At 49.6% G+C, this 16866-nt stretch overlaps 7 protein-coding genes and 1 non-coding gene across 8 annotated transcripts; 4 read left to right on the top strand and 4 right to left on the bottom strand.

The window, feature by feature from the left end:
- Positions 1 to 746: 746 nt before the first annotated feature.
- GGI43DRAFT_420812 (uncharacterized protein) lies at positions 747 to 2720 on the top strand (the record flags this gene model as incomplete). The annotated part of the gene is made up of 1 exon (XM_083207863.1): positions 747 to 2720. The coding sequence occupies one exon, from the start codon at positions 747 to 749 to the stop codon at positions 2718 to 2720; it is 1974 nt and encodes a 657-aa protein (XP_083064100.1).
- Positions 2721 to 3047: 327 nt separating this feature from the next.
- GGI43DRAFT_380460 (uncharacterized protein) lies at positions 3048 to 5429 on the bottom strand (the record flags this gene model as incomplete). Its single annotated transcript, XM_083202987.1, has 2 exons — positions 3048 to 3657; positions 4246 to 5429. The coding sequence occupies 2 exons, from the start codon at positions 5427 to 5429 to the stop codon at positions 3048 to 3050; spliced, it is 1794 nt and encodes a 597-aa protein (XP_083064101.1).
- A 1701-nt stretch (positions 5430 to 7130) lies between these two features.
- On the top strand, positions 7131 to 9382 carry GGI43DRAFT_246228 (Cut8 six-helix bundle-domain-containing protein). The gene is made up of 2 exons (XM_083200758.1): positions 7131 to 7792; positions 7891 to 9382. Exons 1-2 carry the CDS (start codon positions 7717 to 7719, stop codon positions 8709 to 8711), a joined length of 897 nt encoding a protein of 298 aa, XP_083064102.1. The 5' UTR covers positions 7131 to 7716; the 3' UTR covers positions 8712 to 9382.
- Positions 9383 to 9493: 111 nt separating this feature from the next.
- GGI43DRAFT_246238 (RAD52 DNA repair protein RADC) lies at positions 9494 to 11393 on the top strand. Its single transcript, XM_083200759.1, has 3 exons — positions 9494 to 9654; positions 9714 to 10441; positions 10492 to 11393. The coding sequence occupies exons 1-3, from the start codon at positions 9647 to 9649 to the stop codon at positions 11277 to 11279; spliced, it is 1524 nt and encodes a 507-aa protein (XP_083064103.1). The 5' UTR covers positions 9494 to 9646; the 3' UTR covers positions 11280 to 11393.
- On the bottom strand, positions 11394 to 13375 carry GGI43DRAFT_246239 (HET domain protein). Its single transcript, XM_083200760.1, has one exon. It carries the CDS (start codon positions 13146 to 13148, stop codon positions 11508 to 11510), a length of 1641 nt encoding a protein of 546 aa, XP_083064104.1. The 5' UTR covers positions 13149 to 13375; the 3' UTR covers positions 11394 to 11507.
- Positions 13376 to 13796: 421 nt separating this feature from the next.
- GGI43DRAFT_t41 lies at positions 13797 to 13877 on the top strand. Its single transcript has one exon. It is a non-coding gene; the product is annotated as a tRNA-Ser (tRNA).
- A 107-nt stretch (positions 13878 to 13984) lies between these two features.
- On the bottom strand, positions 13985 to 14732 carry GGI43DRAFT_396192 (uncharacterized protein). Its single transcript, XM_083204940.1, has one exon. It carries the CDS (start codon positions 14611 to 14613, stop codon positions 14152 to 14154), a length of 462 nt encoding a protein of 153 aa, XP_083064105.1. The 5' UTR covers positions 14614 to 14732; the 3' UTR covers positions 13985 to 14151.
- Positions 14733 to 14855: 123 nt separating this feature from the next.
- GGI43DRAFT_246547 (uncharacterized protein) lies at positions 14856 to 16797 on the bottom strand. The gene is made up of 2 exons (XM_083200761.1): positions 16356 to 16797; positions 14856 to 16299 (listed from the first exon to the last, which is right to left on the bottom strand). Exons 1-2 carry the CDS (start codon positions 16691 to 16693, stop codon positions 15099 to 15101), a joined length of 1539 nt encoding a protein of 512 aa, XP_083064106.1. The 5' UTR covers positions 16694 to 16797; the 3' UTR covers positions 14856 to 15098.
- Between the last annotated feature and the right edge of the window lie 69 nt (positions 16798 to 16866).

Genomic DNA, 16866 nt, shown 5'->3' on the forward strand with positions numbered 1-16866 from the left:
AGCTCGCTGTCCAACTAGGGGTGCTTTTGCTGGCGCGGCCCTCTGACGCGGACACGGGTTTGCCTGGCATTTTCGTCGCGAGAAAAATTGGGCCGTAATATTTTCTTTTTATGTGTGTTATAGTGGTGAGTCATTGGCCAGTTGTTGCTGAGGCCGGCGACTTTGGCGATGCAGGGTGCTGCAGGATGATTGGAGCGCGGAAGAGGGAAGCTGGCACTACGGAGAAAAAGAGTTGAAATTTTTCATTTATCCTTGTATACTCATTTCTAGTGGATGAGCGGTGTCCAGTGAATATATCGTGAAAAGCAGTGGCTTGGGGAGGGTTATAAGCCTAATGCTGCTTGGGACAAGAACGACGAGGTAGGGCTGTGGGAGAATATATACAGCCTGGGACGCAATTCTGGCTGCCTCCCGTCGCACTTTGGATACATCAGGAATTTTACTGTGGGAATACTGGACTGTATTCTATATCTTGCTGTTTTGGTTAAAAAATAATAATATAGAAAGCCATCAAAATCCAGCATCCATCTAATTGGAAGCTTCCCGCCTCTCAATATCCCAGCTGTTTGATACCTCCCTGGTATTTCACAGCTCCTCCAATCCATCCCCAATCACGCCGCTATCATATCAAACTAAGGCTACAGCCATAGTGACTACGAAATATACCTCCTTGAAACACTTGAAACAAACACTCCAACTGCAGCCATTGCTTGAGGGTCTATTATCCCCCACGATATGACACAGATATGGCTTCCACTGAACAACTTCTTATCGCCATACTGAGGAGCGACCACATCAAAGATATCCTCTTCAGATATCTATCCATCTCAGACATCTGCGCCGTCCGCAAGGTCTCATCTGCCTGCTGCAATCTAGTTACCAAGCGTCTCTTCACTCGCATCCATGTCACCTTCTCGGCCAGCACCTTCACTAGACCCTCAAGGGTCGCTGCGCTGGGTCGCATTGGGCATCACATTGAGCACTTGACCTTCTACTTTGCTCACTCAGATGCCACTTTTCTGCCGCCGCTGATCCATCCGAAGACGGGTGAAGAGATTACCTTCTTGTACAAGCCACTCACCACCACGGCCGCATCACGGCCCAAGTACGCTAATACTGAGCTGGGAGAGATATTGACTCAGCAATATCCTCCTCTATTCCATGCTGCCACAAATGTCCCCAGCTTCATCTATGCCATGGGCCATATCCCGAACATGAGGCATCTGACCATTCGGTGTCCCGGCCAAGACCCAAGAGAAAGGTATAGAAGAGATATTGTCGACTATGCCCTTATCAGCTTGCGCATCGCCGTCGAGCGCACGCCGATGGTAAAGCTTAATAAACTGTCTCTATTATCACTTCATCCTTCTGCTTTCAACTACCTCAGGTTTATCAATGGGATTGGCAGCCTTCCCTCCGCCAGTGGTAGATGGCAGCAGATCAAGAAATTACACATCACCGTTGAGTCATGGGATTTCTACGGTACTTCTCCCGGCCTTGACCATCTTAAAGTCCTTGATGACTACATCCGCTGTTTCTCTGAAAGACTAGACAAGTTCACGTTTGCCTGGATCGGTGCCAAAGGACCGTGCCCCATTGCCTTGTCTGCTGACCCTCTCTTCGCGCCGCCTCGCAATACTAAGAAACTCTTCCATGAGGTCACTTCCCCCATGTCTCCTCTCCCAGTGCGACCTCCCCGGTCTTCCATCTATTTCCCTAAGCTGCGCTATCTGCAAATTCGTAATGCTGCTATGAACTCTCCCCAGCTAAAGAGCTTGATTGCTTCCCATCAAAAGACAGTCAAGCAGTTCGGGTTTGAGAACGTCGTCCTCGCCAATAACGGTAGCTGGGAAGATGCACTAGCATCCGTGAAGAGTGATGACAATTGGTCTCGAAGCAGCAGTGCAACACCTTTGGAATACTCTCCTGTAACTGACAGAGGCCAAGAGGGACTGCCCAGCCCAAGTGCGGCGGCCGAGGCTGCCAGCAGAGAACTGATGGACTTGGACTTGGAATTGGGTGGTCTTACTTTGGATGATAATGCGAGAAATGCAATTCAAGGATTTACAGACGACTTTTCTGTGCCGAGAGAATCTGATACCAGTGTTTCTACTAATATCACGAGAAGACGTGTTCGCCGACACCACAGAAAGCATTCCAAGGAAGAGAAAAAGGAACAGGCCCCCGAATTCCCGTATCCTATTTCGCCTCCCTTGTCCTCCCACAGCCACAAGTCCTCTTCCCCTGTACATGGCCAAAAGCCATCAAAGCTGCGTTTCAGACTATCTTCTGAACCTAGCCAAATAGCCTACTCCGCTGTTCCCGAGCCATTGTCCATCACATCCCCCATCATCCCCTCCTCACCCCAGCCAGTCCTCCTCCAACCGGCCATCTACTCCCCCTACTCCCCTCGTCAGGCTGGTCCTAACGAGGGCTTGTCAAGCGTACAACGCAATCTGGAAAAAGAAGATAACTATCGCCTCTTTGCAGAAGACGCAGATGCTAGAGCAAACGCCTTACAAAAAGCCAAAGAAGCCGTGTTGGCGAAGCTCAGCAAGGAATTTTATGATAAGAAGAATCGAATGGCAGATGCGGTTTCTGCGCGTCGATATATGAATGCGAGAGACGTTGGTGGATGCAGCAGGGATATGGTGATGGAGGACTGGAGAGCAATGGACAGCCGGAGTGCTTTGGTGCCCTTGATTTATAGCCCGTCTTAGGGGTGAGAGTAATGGATGGTGTTGCTACGATGATATGACGATATGATATTGCTAACGGCTTCAGCAGTTTTTCTTTTCTTTTCTTTTCTTTTCTTTTTGTTTTCTTATACCATTCATTTATCTGCTTTTCTTTCATGTACTTCTTCTGTATGGATATTGGGACGAAGGATGTGTACACTACAATCATGACGCTCTTTTATAGGTAATTCTTAGTTTTTATGTATAATACAACTCTACTCAAACAGTTCGGAGTCCTAATATGTCAGAATTATGAGAAGTTTATCGAAACATTGTCTCAGAATATGATAATACGTATATAATTAGCAATTAAGAGCTCTCCTTAGCAGTCCTCTCCAACACCTTCAGATACTCCTCAATCTCCTTTGACCCGGTCAAAGTAATATCCCTCCTCTTTCCTTCAAACGTAATCACTGGTACCGCATCTATATCTCTCCCGACCTCATTCAGCTTGGTCTGTACCTCATCTAGACCTAGCTCCTTATCCAACACAACCTTCTTCGCTTCATCCACCGGAATTCCTGCCTCTACGCAAGATTCTATCAGGATGTCATCTTCGGAAGGATGTAGCCCTTGCTCAAAATACCGCGTATACAAGGCATCAATAAGATTATTTACCGTCTTAGGACCCTCGGATTTCTGGAAATATTGAATCACACGGTGTGCGTGGAGGGTGTTTCCCATGGCGCCATCAAATCTCAGATCTATGCCCACCGGCTCAGCGCGCCTGCGCAACTGCGACTGAAAGGCGTCCTCTGCATCGACGATACCTTTGTGCTTGTGCTCAAAGTACCATTCCTTTCTGTCAATTGATCCGGGCGGGAAGCTTGGACTGAGCTGGTAGGGTTCAAAATGGAGGGTGTAAGTGATGGAGGAGGATGAGGGAGAAGAACGGAATTGGGCGAGGGCTTGATCCAATCTGTGAGTTTATTAGTAATGAATATATATCCCTATTCTATACATTTGCGGATTAATCATACTTTTTCTTTGCTATATATGTCCTACACGGCAATTAGCATTAACTGAGGCTTAGCGTAGGATCTTATAATAAACAATGAGTTCATACCAGGGGCACACTGTATCCAGTGTAAACGTAATCTGTGACTGATACATCTTGATCGAAATATATACTTTAGAGTCTCAATAAATTTACATGAATTACGTTGACGATATCGCTAATTTACAAAAGTTGAAATGAAAATGAAAACAGATGAGCGAAATGTTCATGTCTCAACACCGATCGTCACTGTTATAATAGCCAATAGTACGAAGCACTGACTAAGGATTGCGGAGAGCCCGGCAACCGGGCGGATGGAATATTGAGGGGTTGGCTTTAGACAGGTATGCATTATTACAAATTACAACACAAATGAGACTAGGTCAATTCGAGGAAATACTCTGATCAAAAATTTCCATTGCTAGTAAATAAATTAAAACGAGAAGAAAAACAACAAGAAAAATGCTGGAAGGGGTATCTTAGTCATAAGATAGCCGATGCTAGTCAAACGTAACTTTGGTTCCGGTATGCTGGACTAAGCCACCCGTGAGACGAGCGACAGCAATGTCCTCTGCAGCCTTGAATGGCGCAGGCTCTGATGATTTGGCTCCTCTGCTGTCGTCTCTCTCGTCTGGCCTGCTTCTCCTGGGAGGTCTTGATGTGTCGTCCCTCTTGGGAGCTTCCTTGCCGAACCTCTTCTTATATCGCACCCGGTCATCCTCGGCCAACTCAAGCTTCAGCTCTCGGCCAAGCATGCGGTTTACCCACCACTTCCTTGTCTTGAACTGCTTCTGGTTTGACTTGTCCTTCTTCTCCTCATCCTCTGCTTCGTTGTCGCTCTTGTCATCACGGAAGTCGTCTTCGGTTTCCACCTGCTCCTTGATCTTGACGAAGCCCTTGACAGCCCAGGCGGCAGCTTCAGGCTCCTTGAACTTGACCCAACCATATCCCTTGCATTTTCCGGAGTCTTCAAATGTAGCGAGCTTGGCCCACTCAATCTCTCCGCACTTTTCAAAGTTTCTGATCAAGTCGTCTTCGGTCGTCTTGAAGCTGAGGTTGCCAACAAATACCTTTCGGCTAGTGTTTGCCTCTTGACGCTGGTCGGTCTTTGCATCTGATTTTCCATCTGGCTTCCCGGCCGCAGCCTCGGGCTCCTCTTTGGCGGGGCGGCCCTCGAATGACTTGGCGTCCTTGATGAGCAGCTTGCGGCCAGTCAACTCGGTTTCTGAAAGCGCAATGGCTGCAACCTTGGCGCCGATATCCACAAAGTCCACGTAGGCAAATCCCTTGTTCGCAGGCTTCTCATCCTTGCGTCGGTTAGCGTCCTTTACTGTAGGCAGCTTCACCCTCGTAATGGATTCCTCGGTGATGACGCCTCCAGCGTTGTCTATTAACCATGTGCGAAGCTCCGCTCCAGTCAGCCTGAACGGCAGGTTGCCAATCCAGACTCCATGCTCGGATCGGACCTTGTCCTTGCCCTCCTTTTGCTCCTCCTTATCCTCTTTCTCGTCGTCGCTTGAGGGCTTGGTCGGCAATGCCTTTCCCTTTTTGAGAGCACGGCGCGCTCGTTTGGAAGGGGGCTCTGGTGCGTTTACGTCGACTTCAATTTCCTCGACATCGGCCTTGCGCTTGCTAGAAGTGGCCGCGTTATCCACTTCTGCCAATTGAGGGGTTTCTGTTTCTGTGGCTGCCATTATGAGGGAGTTGTTGACGGAATGATACCTGGTATGTGTATCGACCTACCCAGTATCGCTGAATAGGTATGCCAGCAGAAATTTTTTTGGACCCTGTTCAGAATCTCATAATCGATAAGGCGATAACTACCCGAGGTTAAGTGGGGGTAGAGGAGCCAGGCAAGAGGCTAATGCTGTTATGCTATGCTCCTAGAAGCAAAAAAGAGGCCGGCTCATCTAAAAAAGCCAAACCAACGCCAAAAGATGAGCATGCACGCCATTGCTGCTGCTTTTATCCGGTGAAGACCATCTGGAAGCCAAAACCATCCCAAAAGCATACATAAGCATAGGGGAGGATTGCCGCCACACACTCTCGCCGTGTCACGCCAGGCCACCGCAGGCTTCTGAATGGCCAAGGTGACGAAGTGGCGCAGAGCCACGTCTTTGCCCGGCATTAGCGTGACACGCATGTTGAAAAAGGTTTCAATTGATATGACATCGCAAAGCAGCTAGAAAAGAAAATGTGGGAGAAGGGGACGAGTGATTCGTACGAGCTACCGAATGCAGGCTGAGTCGTGTACCTTGCTAGGCACGGAGAATGTACAGGCATGGAGGTGCTGGTGATTTGTCTTTAAGCACGGTTGCATTAACATGCTATAACTCCACATTGACATCAACCCGCAGCTTGTACACGGCAAATGCAAAGGCGTGGACAGGTAGACCAGCGATTGAGCCTATTTCAAGGGCTGGAACGTGCGCTCCGAGATGCGCAAACTGATCGAGTTTGGCGTCGCAATGGCACTGGCCAGGTGTTTGTGCGAGGGTCTCGTGAACGCATGTTTTACATACTCCTTGGACCATGAAGCTTATGAGATGGGCTGGTCTGCCGCAAGGAGAGTAGGAGTTGAGCCGTGTTAGACCGGGTCTAGTTCTGCAGGTGGGCTGCAGACTTAGTCGCAGAGGCGAAATGATATGACTCTGGCTCCCTTCGGCTGCTCAATGCATAGACTTCGCTGGACTGGGCTGCCCACGACTGGCCCTGCTCGTACATGTATCCTGCAGCAGAAGCACTGTTCGTGGCAGTGGTCGTGGCAGTGGTCGTGGCACTGGCAGTATGACGGAGCACCAGCTCCGTCTACGTAACCGCCTGTGCGAGGATTAATTGCGTAGTCCTCGTGCTTTGTACTGTAGTAGGATCATGCTAGGTACGGCGTAGCAGTCTAATAACTACCTAGTGGGAATCGGACGTTAGTGGCCTTCCACGCCCAGAATCAAGGCTCGCCATGCGGCTTTCCGAGCAAACAAACAGATCGGGATCCGCAAGGGGCCCTCCTTGCCTTGCGCTATGAAACTTTTCCCTTGCACCGCTCAGGCACGCTGCAGGGTCAAGGCGCTATAGCGCCGGAGAGAAAACAAAAAAGCCTAGAAGGGGAAAAGAGACTGAGGGGAGAGAGACTCGGCCAGGCAACACAGTGGTAAGCGAGTCCAGATCAGCTGAAACAATTGATCCAAGGTTTTTTTCTTCTTAGTTGCCGTGAAAGTTGTAGCGTCTCCATCCTCGTACATGCGGCGCGCAGCGCAGTGCTGGCGTTTTGCTAGTGCCGTTGCAGCCCAACGGGCCAACCAGCTGCCGGCTCACCCGCTGAGGCCGCTGAGGCTTACGGTCTGGCAGCGACTGACGTAAAAGCGCACCTGCACCGAGCGTGCGTACGTGCTACCGTCTTCTAGCGGGCAGCGGCGCTGTGCTCTGGGGCGCCACGGGCCTGTAGGAAGCCGGCAGGCCTCCGCTACCAACCCGCTACCAGCCCGCCGAGACGCAGCGCAGCGAACGCTACGGGAGCCGTCACGTGTCCGGCGCGCTGCGGCGGCTCCAGAGGCCGCTAGCAGGTTCTGCCATCCCTGGCGACGCAACCTGACCAGCTGCAAGTCTCCGCATCCTTTAACTGCTACCCACTCGCTCACAACAACTCAACTTCTGCCCTTGCACTGGCCGGGCACCCATGCAGAGGCCCCGTTGACCGCTCTCTGGCTCTTTATTCCACTGCAGTAGCCCGTCACATCTTTTTTCGCCGTCCTCTTTCTCCTCTTTCCATTCTGTCCCTTCGCCCCTCTCATCCAGACGGTGATGAATGCGGCCCTTTGGATCGACTAGCGTGGCGGATATCGTAAAAATACAAATAATCTATCCTGGACAGGCCCTCTCGACGAGATCATCCACCTCCATCACCAGCGCCCCGGCCATCCCATCTCACACGGCGGCAGTCGGAACTCTCAACATCGCACGGTCGCTCGACGCCCTGCTATCACGATGAATGTGCTGCTGTCGCCTCAGTTACCAGTTTTCCCTCACCAGCACGAAAACTTGCATTTTCCCCAGCGAAACCGTGAGTCACGCCCTTTTATCTTATCGCTGATTTTCTTTTTCTCTTCTTGTTCGCACCATCCTTGGCACAATATCCCTGGGCTGACACTTATCCTGCAGTCTCCTCGATTCACAACATGAGCAGCCGGAAACGAAAGGCCGACGAAGATGGAGATGAAAACATGTCACCCATGAGCTCCCCTGCCATATCCTCTCGGCCTCTCATCCGCCCGTCGAAAAAATTCAGATCAAATGACTTGATCGGCAGGCCCCTCTCTCTCCCACGACTCTTGGAAACCCTCGACACAAATCAACTGCGAACAGTTTTGGAACGCATCTGTGAGCGCCATCCAGATATTGGGCAGGAAGTGGTCTCAGGGGCGCCCCGGCCTACCGTCGATTCGGCAATGAATGTGCTGCATGGTTATCAAGAGAGGCTGAATGCTGCCGCTCCATATGGCGAAAGCAGCGCGGAATATACCTATGACCGAGTCAAGACTCACATCGTCGCCTTGATCGATGCGCTCTCCGATTTCACTCCCCAGTTCCTTCCGCCGATCGAGACTCAGCCTACCAAGTCCCTGGAATTCCTTGATGGCGCAACCAGATTTATCCACAACCTCCCAGATTGGCAACCCCAGACCTACCGCCATCACAAAGATAACGCATATGAGGACATCTCCAAGGCATGGGCGCTGGTCATCAATGAAGCTGGGAAGCGAGGCGGTGGATTTAATTTGCATTCCGATGGATGGGACCATAAACTTGCTCGACATAACGAACAATCCGGAGGACGACTAGCAACAGCGATTACCACCATGTCAAATAGCGTTGGCTGGATGGGATCGAATGAGAATGGGGGTTCTTCAGATCAAGGCTCTATTCTCAGCCAGCTCGTATCGGGCACATATGGATCGCCTGTCAGGGTCGGACCTTGGTAAACGCTGCTATATAATATACGGAGAGCGGCTAGGCCACTGCATTTGTTCTTCTTCTCTTGCCAGTCCGATGGTCACCCGAGGCGACACTAGAGCAAGTTACGACACTTATATTTTCATCACGACAAAATCATTCTCCTGCATCAACGGGTTATTATAGACTTCGGCACTCATTTTTCCTTACGCACAACTTGGCTGGTTTGGCGTTGACTTCTTTCCTTTGTGATTTTTGATATCCTTTCTTTATTTATCGAGTGGCGGTAGGGATTCTACAGTGTGGCATTTTTCTGGTTTATTGGTATTTGTACTGGTACGGACTCAATCATCATCTGTAAATATTTAAAATTACAAAATAATCCGGTAGCGCTGTCTCATTGAACAGGCGTGGATCAACCTTTCCCTCCCCTCTCGCCATGTGACACTACTAGTAGCTCAGAAGCAAATTACGCTGATGGCTTGACTTCCTCCATCTTTGCTTTTAGAATCGCTGTGTTAATAGAAACTAGTGATTTAGAGTCTCAATTCTTCACCTCATAAAATCTAGTGAATAAACCGCTCAGAGGTGACGACGCAGTGAAGCTGTTTTAGCCGTACACTACCTACCTAGTTGGTATTAGAGGCGCTTAACGACATGCTAGTCGAGGTCAGGCGGACTGGATGGTAGTTGAGCTGAGACTTCTTGGTGGTTGCAAATCCCGGGTACGTACCTGCGACCTTGATAGGTCACGTGCTCTCCTGTTTTCCCATTAAACAGAACGCGCTTATTGCTATGCTACAAACGCGACGTATCGTGAATGAAAGCCTAACACGACTTTTAAAGCACCCAAGGATTCCAGATACTCAGGTGCGGCCGCTCTTATAAAATTCAGAGGTACCTGGGTTTGGCGTTTGTTTTCTCGCTTTTTATGCCGATGCCAGAGTAATTTCGGCCGCCCTCTATGCCTGCGTATGCCCTCCCTCACTCGTATTACGATAGTCTGATAAGTCGTTAATAACATCTTCCAGTCCGGGCGATCAACACCAAGCGTGGGCCAACCCTTTCGAAGAGGCCAAGCCCCGCGTATCAGAATGGACAGCCAAAGAGATTGCCACAATCTCGTCTAGGCTTGATAAACAGCTGGGGCCTGAATACATCTCTTCACGCGCTGGCCCAGGCGGTTCACGGGTCCATTATCTCACTGCCGAAAAAGTGATTGGCCTTGCCAACGAAGTTTTCGGTTTCAACGGATGGTCTTCTTCAATACAGAACATCCAAGTCGATTTTGCCGACGAAAACCCTCAGACGCAGCGCGTGAGCATAGGATTATCCGTCATCGTTCGGGTCACTCTCCGAGATGGCACATATCACGAGGACGTGGGCTACGGCTCCATAGAGAACGCAAAGGGAAAAGCAATGGCCTTTGAGAAGGCGAAAAAGGAGGGGACGACGGATGCACTCAAACGAACGCTGAGAAACTTTGGCAATGTACTGGGCAACTGCATTTACGACCAAGACTACGTTAAGCAGGTTACCAAGATCAAGACCCAGCCGAACAAGAAGTTTGATCCTGATAATCTTCACCGGCATTCAGACTTTGCGAAAAAGGAGCCTGCAAAGGATATAACCATGAATATGGTCAACAATGGGGCGAAGACTAGTGCTCCTGCTCCTGCCATTACCACTACCGCTTCCACCTCCGCTGCTGGAGGATTCAAACCAGAGCCCATGGATTCATTTGATGACTTCTTAGGGGGTATGCTGTCCTCAGATGGCTTTGAAGAAATCGAGGCTGAATATCTATAGAACTTGACGAGGCGGATTTTTGCGTACCGGGTGAAGGTCACCCAGATGAGATCATACTTCCCAGCGTTGCCAACCCATCCCACGATAAGCCAGCAGTTCCAATCGAATCACGGCAGGGCCAACCTCCAGCTGGACAACCTGCAAAACCTGTACCGGGGAACAACATGAATCGACCGCCGCAGCCGCAGCCGTATACTCCAAGACAAGGACAGCCGCCACGACCGCAGAATGCCCCGCAAGCCAAAGATTCTTCAATGGCACCTCCTCAGCAGCCGCCTCCAGGGGAACCCGTAGCATTTTTCTCGGCGAGATCTACACTTGATCCAAATCAATCCAGCAGCAACCAAAATCAACAAAAGCAGCTCTTCAATCCCAAGGCTGAAAGCCCTTCTATACGAAAAACCCCTGGAATCGATCACACATCATCTAAGCCTGTGGCGAGGAACGGCCAGCATGTCCCTCCGGCTAACAGCCAAACATCGCCTTCCACGCAAAGCGGCAACACAGGGGGCTTTACGTCACTACGGCAGTCAATTGGCAGCTCTCAAGCCAAAGGCAGTGCAATGAACCCATCACTGGACCAAGCTCGCAGAATAGGAGCGCCGGGTGGCATGGGCAGTCCTCTTGCCAATCGAAATCAATATAAGCCTCCGACGATGAAACGAACCCTCCCAGCTGAAGGGAATGGATCCAATGGAGCAAGATCACCATTGGCTGATATCCCAACAAATGCGACGAGTGCTAATGACGGAGACGGCTTGGACGCAAAGAGACAAAAGATGGCATAAATGCAATTGTAGAGCGTAAAATCGTTCAAATATGGAGCAAGGAGCAAGGAGTTTTGGAGTTTACATCGGCGATGATGACAGCCTTCTTTATGGTTTGGTATCTAGGGGATTTCTAAATGCTAGAACTCAATGTATGGTCGGATAATCGACTCAACATGAGATGAATGTAATCTAGGCGTTATTTCATGTTTGACTTGCCATACATTTTCTAAAAAGGAGATTCATATGTTACTTTACCGGCTTCGGTGGCTTTGGGATATTGCTAAAGTTCAAGTCAATGTAATGTACAGTTTCCATATCCACCCTTGCAGTCGTGAATGAAACGTGTACATAATAGCCCAGTTGCCGCATTTTATCATATTTGACTTTGGCCGTCATTTTTTTGTTTTCCAACGCGACTCGTGCCACTCTCGCCACGTCCCCCAGATGGTCGCTTACATCTTCGGCGAGTGAGATACTGATCCAGGGTTCGCTTCCTTTCTTCACGCTGCCAAATGCCACTACGAAATTACTACAGTTTTTCAAGCTAGAATCGGCTTTGAAATAAACATAGGCAGAAAACTCATCCCGGCCATAAGTCGGAAACTTGTGCTGGAGAGCATCCCACTCTGTCTCTGGTACGTAAGCAAGAGGTGTATAGGGAAAGCCCTCGTTCCGTGGAGCGAGGCCATTTCGGAAGATGAATGAGTAGCTGATTAGATTCTCCAAGTATAGCGAGCGAGTTGGGCTGACTTGCTTGGGGAGGAAGACGCGGATCTTGCGTATGGGATGGCCGCCTGGCGAGGCGCCGAAGCGGTCGGCTTTGACGCGGCTATAGACGCCGCCGCCATGGGTTTGAATCAGGATGCCGATATGTTGCTGGCTTGCGGCGGAATTGATGGAGCTGGCGGAGTTAGCAGTATTAACTGGAATTGTTTGCGCGGCGGGTTCGACGCAGTTTAGATTCATGAAGAAGACTCGGTTACTGATGGGGAACAGATCGGTATCGATGCGTAAGCCCTTGTTGGAAATGAGGAACTCGGTGCTAAACATGGGGTCGTTGATGAGTTGCACCGAGCCCGAGTCTCGAAAGTCGGCGGGCATTGACGCGAATATGCCGTGGTGCGTCTGAATTTTACTATTACCAGCCGTTGCAGTCGCTCTCCAAGCAAAGAGGCTCGGGTCGTTTTTGTCCTTTGCGATTTCTTCTTGCAGGCGTAAAAATGCGCGGGAACCTTCGCCGTAGATCATGGGCATGTTGACTTCGAATATGCCGAGCAGGCTGTATGCCATGTCTTCGGCGCGTGTGGTCTGGCGGTTGGCTGCCCAGGACATTTTCTGCGCGACGGGGAGCTGGCTGAGAGTTGTGGGATCTTGGAGGACTTCAATACTGATTTTTGTGATTTGCGTGATGAGGGGTCCGAGACTTGCTTTTGTGCCGCGGAAAGACCATGTTTGGTCGTAGAATTCGAGGACACGAGGGGCGATGAGTTCTTGGAGAGTCCATCCGCGAGTGAACCATCTACACTTGTGGAGATGAAGATGGATATCCTGATTGTCCTCTGGCAGATCGGCAAGCCACGCATAACACACTTCTGCCTCGAGATAGAATCGAAACATGGAGTTGATGGACTCTGTCAACTCGGAGCTGCTCGTCTTGTCGATGCAGCAGGTATCTGACCAGGCATACTTGAAGCCGTCCCGCTTCGCCAGGTCGCAGAGTTTCTGAATCTTGTGGAATCCCTTTTTGCGGGAGCGGATTTCATGATGGGGGAAGTCTTGAAAGGTGACTTCCTCTGCTTCCCATGTGTGTGATAGGATGGCGTATTTGGGGATGTCGGCGCCGAGGAAGTCCTCGAGCGTTAGGGTGTCTACTTTGATGAGCCTCATGATAGGCTTATAGAGCAAGGGAATTGATGCTATTCAGAGCAACTGCCAAATGAATAAATACATGTGCGTTATAAATCTTTCGTCTTATAATGGCAACTTAGGTATGTCTTATACATCTCTCTGCACACTTCCTGCTCGCCCATTTCAATCATCCTCTCCACTATCATCTCGCGGATCATGCCATCTCTATGTAACCGACGAAGCGAAGGATCAAACGAAATAGGTGTCTGAGCAGGAAGAAGCATAAAACTCGTGGACAAGGTCGTCGTCTCCTCACGTCAGCCTGGCTAAAAGCCTAGGAAGTCTAGGATTGAGTGGATCTAGAGACGGCTTCTACTGGCGAAATCGGGCTAGGTTGCTCGCTATATAGAGACTATGTGCCGAACAAACGGGGAGTTGAGTCTTGGCGAAAATGTGAAACGGATCGAACGAATGACAAATAATAAAATAGGACTCACAACTGTGCTGCTTCGTGCGAAAAGCTCCGAATAGGCGACTTATGATGGTATATGAAGTAGAGAACCTGTTTACAACGTTTGCAGTAGCAAACAAATTGTGGGGCCGTCTTCAACTTAGGCACTGGATTTTCTACTGCATTAGTTTCCTTGATAGTGCTAATTGGCGCACTAATTGTCAATAAGCTTAATAGGCGGAGTGCCAGAGTGGTTAATGGGTATGACTAGAAATCATATGGTTTCGGCCTCGCAGGTTCGAATCCTGTCTCCGTCGGCTTATATTTTTTGCATTTTGTTTTCCTAATTCTTTTTTTCTTCCTTCTCTATCCTGCGTTCCCTTTTTGCATGTGATTTTTCTTTTGTCACGAATGAGAAACTCAATTGCAATCAATCAAATCAATTTTTTACCCTGGTACCCCTCCAATTCATAGAATACAGTTTTTGTCTACATTAGTCGTCGTAAATATGTCCAAACGCCTCCCATGTTTCCTCCTATTAATGTCACCGCGATATAATTATACAGCCATCTCATCCATCCTCAACCAATCTTACAACCTTTTCAAAACGCCATTCTCGACATAAGAGCCTCGCGCCCGGTTCCCAACATTAAACAAAAACATGAGCCGTATTACCACCAAAACCGTGCACAGCTCCACGCCGTAAATGCACTCCACCGTCGCATCAGAAGTTCCCTTCAAGCACGCCATGTTCCATATCAGAAGCACAAGTTGGCATCGACGCCATAGTCTAATGTCGTCTGCGTAGTACATGACTATCGCGGCCATGGCCATCAATGCCGTCATGAGACTGAGCATCTGCTCGAGAACGAACTGATCTCGATAGTTGTAATAGATACCCTCATTGCTGATTGCACTGAAGAGATAAGTTCTGCCGAGTGAGCGGTTGCGTAGGTTGACATAGCCAATCCAGAGTGTAATGGCAGGCTCTATTTTTTGAAAGAAGAGCCGGTACATGGGGTGGATGTATGAGACACCGTTTGAAAGACCCATTGTGAAGATTAAGAAGAGGCAATGTAAGAGGTGATTTTAGGGTGTCAAGGTGACTGGCGTTATAGGAATTATGTGAAGATAATAGTATGTTTTCGTTTGAAACGAATTGAAGCCATTGGCAAGCTATTTATCTACTACTGAAAAAACTATTTAGGCTTCTTCTGCCTATGAAGTTTTTTTTTTTCCTGTTGCTATCGTATAATGCCAAGAGGCCAAAGCTCCATCCCGTTAGGCAGCCGCTCAGCCGCTCCACAAGATCAGGAACTGGAAATTGAACAATCATGGAACAAAAGTCAATGCCACTAATACTAAGCCACAATAGGTTCTGGCCGAAATTTGGTGTTGGGAGTATACACTAATAGTTGGGCTGTGTCGCACATGATAATACAGTAAATAATACATTGAGCCGTCTCTAAATGCAGCGATGGCTAGCTCTTTTCAATAGACTGATCCTTCTTAGTCTATCCAACTCAAAAGTACTCATTTCAAGCGTTGGTCAAAGATGCAGTTAGCTTTGATAGACCTTCTTGTGCTTGCTTAACCCCCTCGGGAAATTCCATCTTTTTGCTCATCTCAATACACGCGTTGTACTTCTTCTTGGCCAGCTCCGTCTTGCCCAGCATGGCTGCCACGTCTCCCCAGTTGCAAAGCGCAACGGCGCATGCCTCGTCGCACTCGGGAGTCCGATCGTCGCCCGTTACATCCTTGGCGTGAACATATGCGTTCTGTGCCCAGTTCAGGCCAGCCTCGAGAAATTCTTTGCGCGTCTTTGGCATAGAATCGCTAAACAGCTCTTTTAAACCTTCAGTTGGCTCCATGGTGCCTGCAGCGTAGAGGGGCTGCTGAGCAAATGCCGCTGCCAAGTTGTTCATGATGACTGCTCGGTGGCAAGGGCTTTCGCACAGTCGGAGAGCTTGGAAAAATAAGGGGATGGCGAGCTGGAACTGGGAGCGGCGCTCGTAGTCTCGACCCAGAGACTCCATTGATCCTCCGAGTTCTTCAGGACTGAGCCACTTTTCTTCACCGGGTTTAGGACCCTCGGTTCTGCGTCGTCGAAATTCTTTCAGCGAAGTCTCGACTGCCCAGATGAGATGAGTCTGAGACTGGTCAGGGTTGAGCACATGCTCATCTGCGTATAATTCACCCAGCTTGACGCTTATAGAAATGGCTTTCAAAAGAAGTCTCTCTCGTTTGTGCCACAGAGTCTCAATGGGCTCTGCAGGGACAGCTTCGTCCGCTCCCTCTTTGGTCTTGTCATCAGAAGTGGTATTCGCTGCAGCGACCTGTTGTTGAGCTTCACCAACATATCTTCCCTGGTCGTTCACTTTTCCGTCTTTTACAGATTGTTCCATGACATCAACCCATTTCCTGCAGTCTCCAAGAATTGACTCGAGCACGTCAATGGCAGCTTTGTGGCTGTTGATCTTCTCAAGCCAAGCGGCCACCTGTATCCTAATGCCCAGTACTTCATCGGAGAAAGGGTCTAGCCCGATTTCTGTACACTGCTCCATTGCCTTCTTGTAGAATCTCAAAGCCAGCTCGGGGTCGGGTTTGTAATTGGTGTAATAGATGGCGCGGCGCAGAGTGTTTGCGACTGGCTCCGGGTATCTGCTAAACTGCGAGTTGTAAAAGGTATTGATGTAGGCTCGGATCGCTACCGCGGAGAAGACAAAAGTGAATATTAAGCTACGTAATGTTAGACCAGCTACTTGTATGCGAAGAAATCATCTTGGGGCACATACAGAAGAATGTTCATCGTAGTCACTGCTGGATTTTCGCGATATGACCGCCGGATACCTTGAGGGCTCAGCGCAACCACGAGATTCCGCAGACTGACTCCGAGAGCGCGCCCAACGAACTGACGAAAGGTAATCTGAGGCTTGCCGGACGTTGATTCGTTCTCTCGAGGAGATGGAGAAGTCGATTGATGGCGTCTCTGTTCGGGTCGCAGAGCTACAACAGCTCGCAGGTGGACGGTCGCCATTGGCGACTTGACCTGCACGGAGAGCAGCCCCGTCGTGGCATGGCGAAGGCATTTGCCTCCAGCCGGCCTCAGCGAGGCGATTGCAGATATTGACATTGCACCTCGAGCAGTATTTCTGTGGCTGCTGAGCACATGTAAGTGAAGCTTCAAGGCCTGAAAGATTTCCCAATGACGGCATGCGAGCGAATCTTGGTGGCATGTGGTCCGTGCGCCACAGTTCCAATTCGCGCTTCTGTGCCGAGGGTGGGGGAGAAGCTTGAATGCCGAGC

Source organism: Trichoderma evansii, assembly GCF_050947405.1.
Source record: "Trichoderma evansii strain SZMC 28006 chromosome Unknown GGI43scaffold_3, whole genome shotgun sequence".
NCBI lineage: Eukaryota > Fungi > Ascomycota > Sordariomycetes > Hypocreales > Hypocreaceae > Trichoderma > Trichoderma evansii.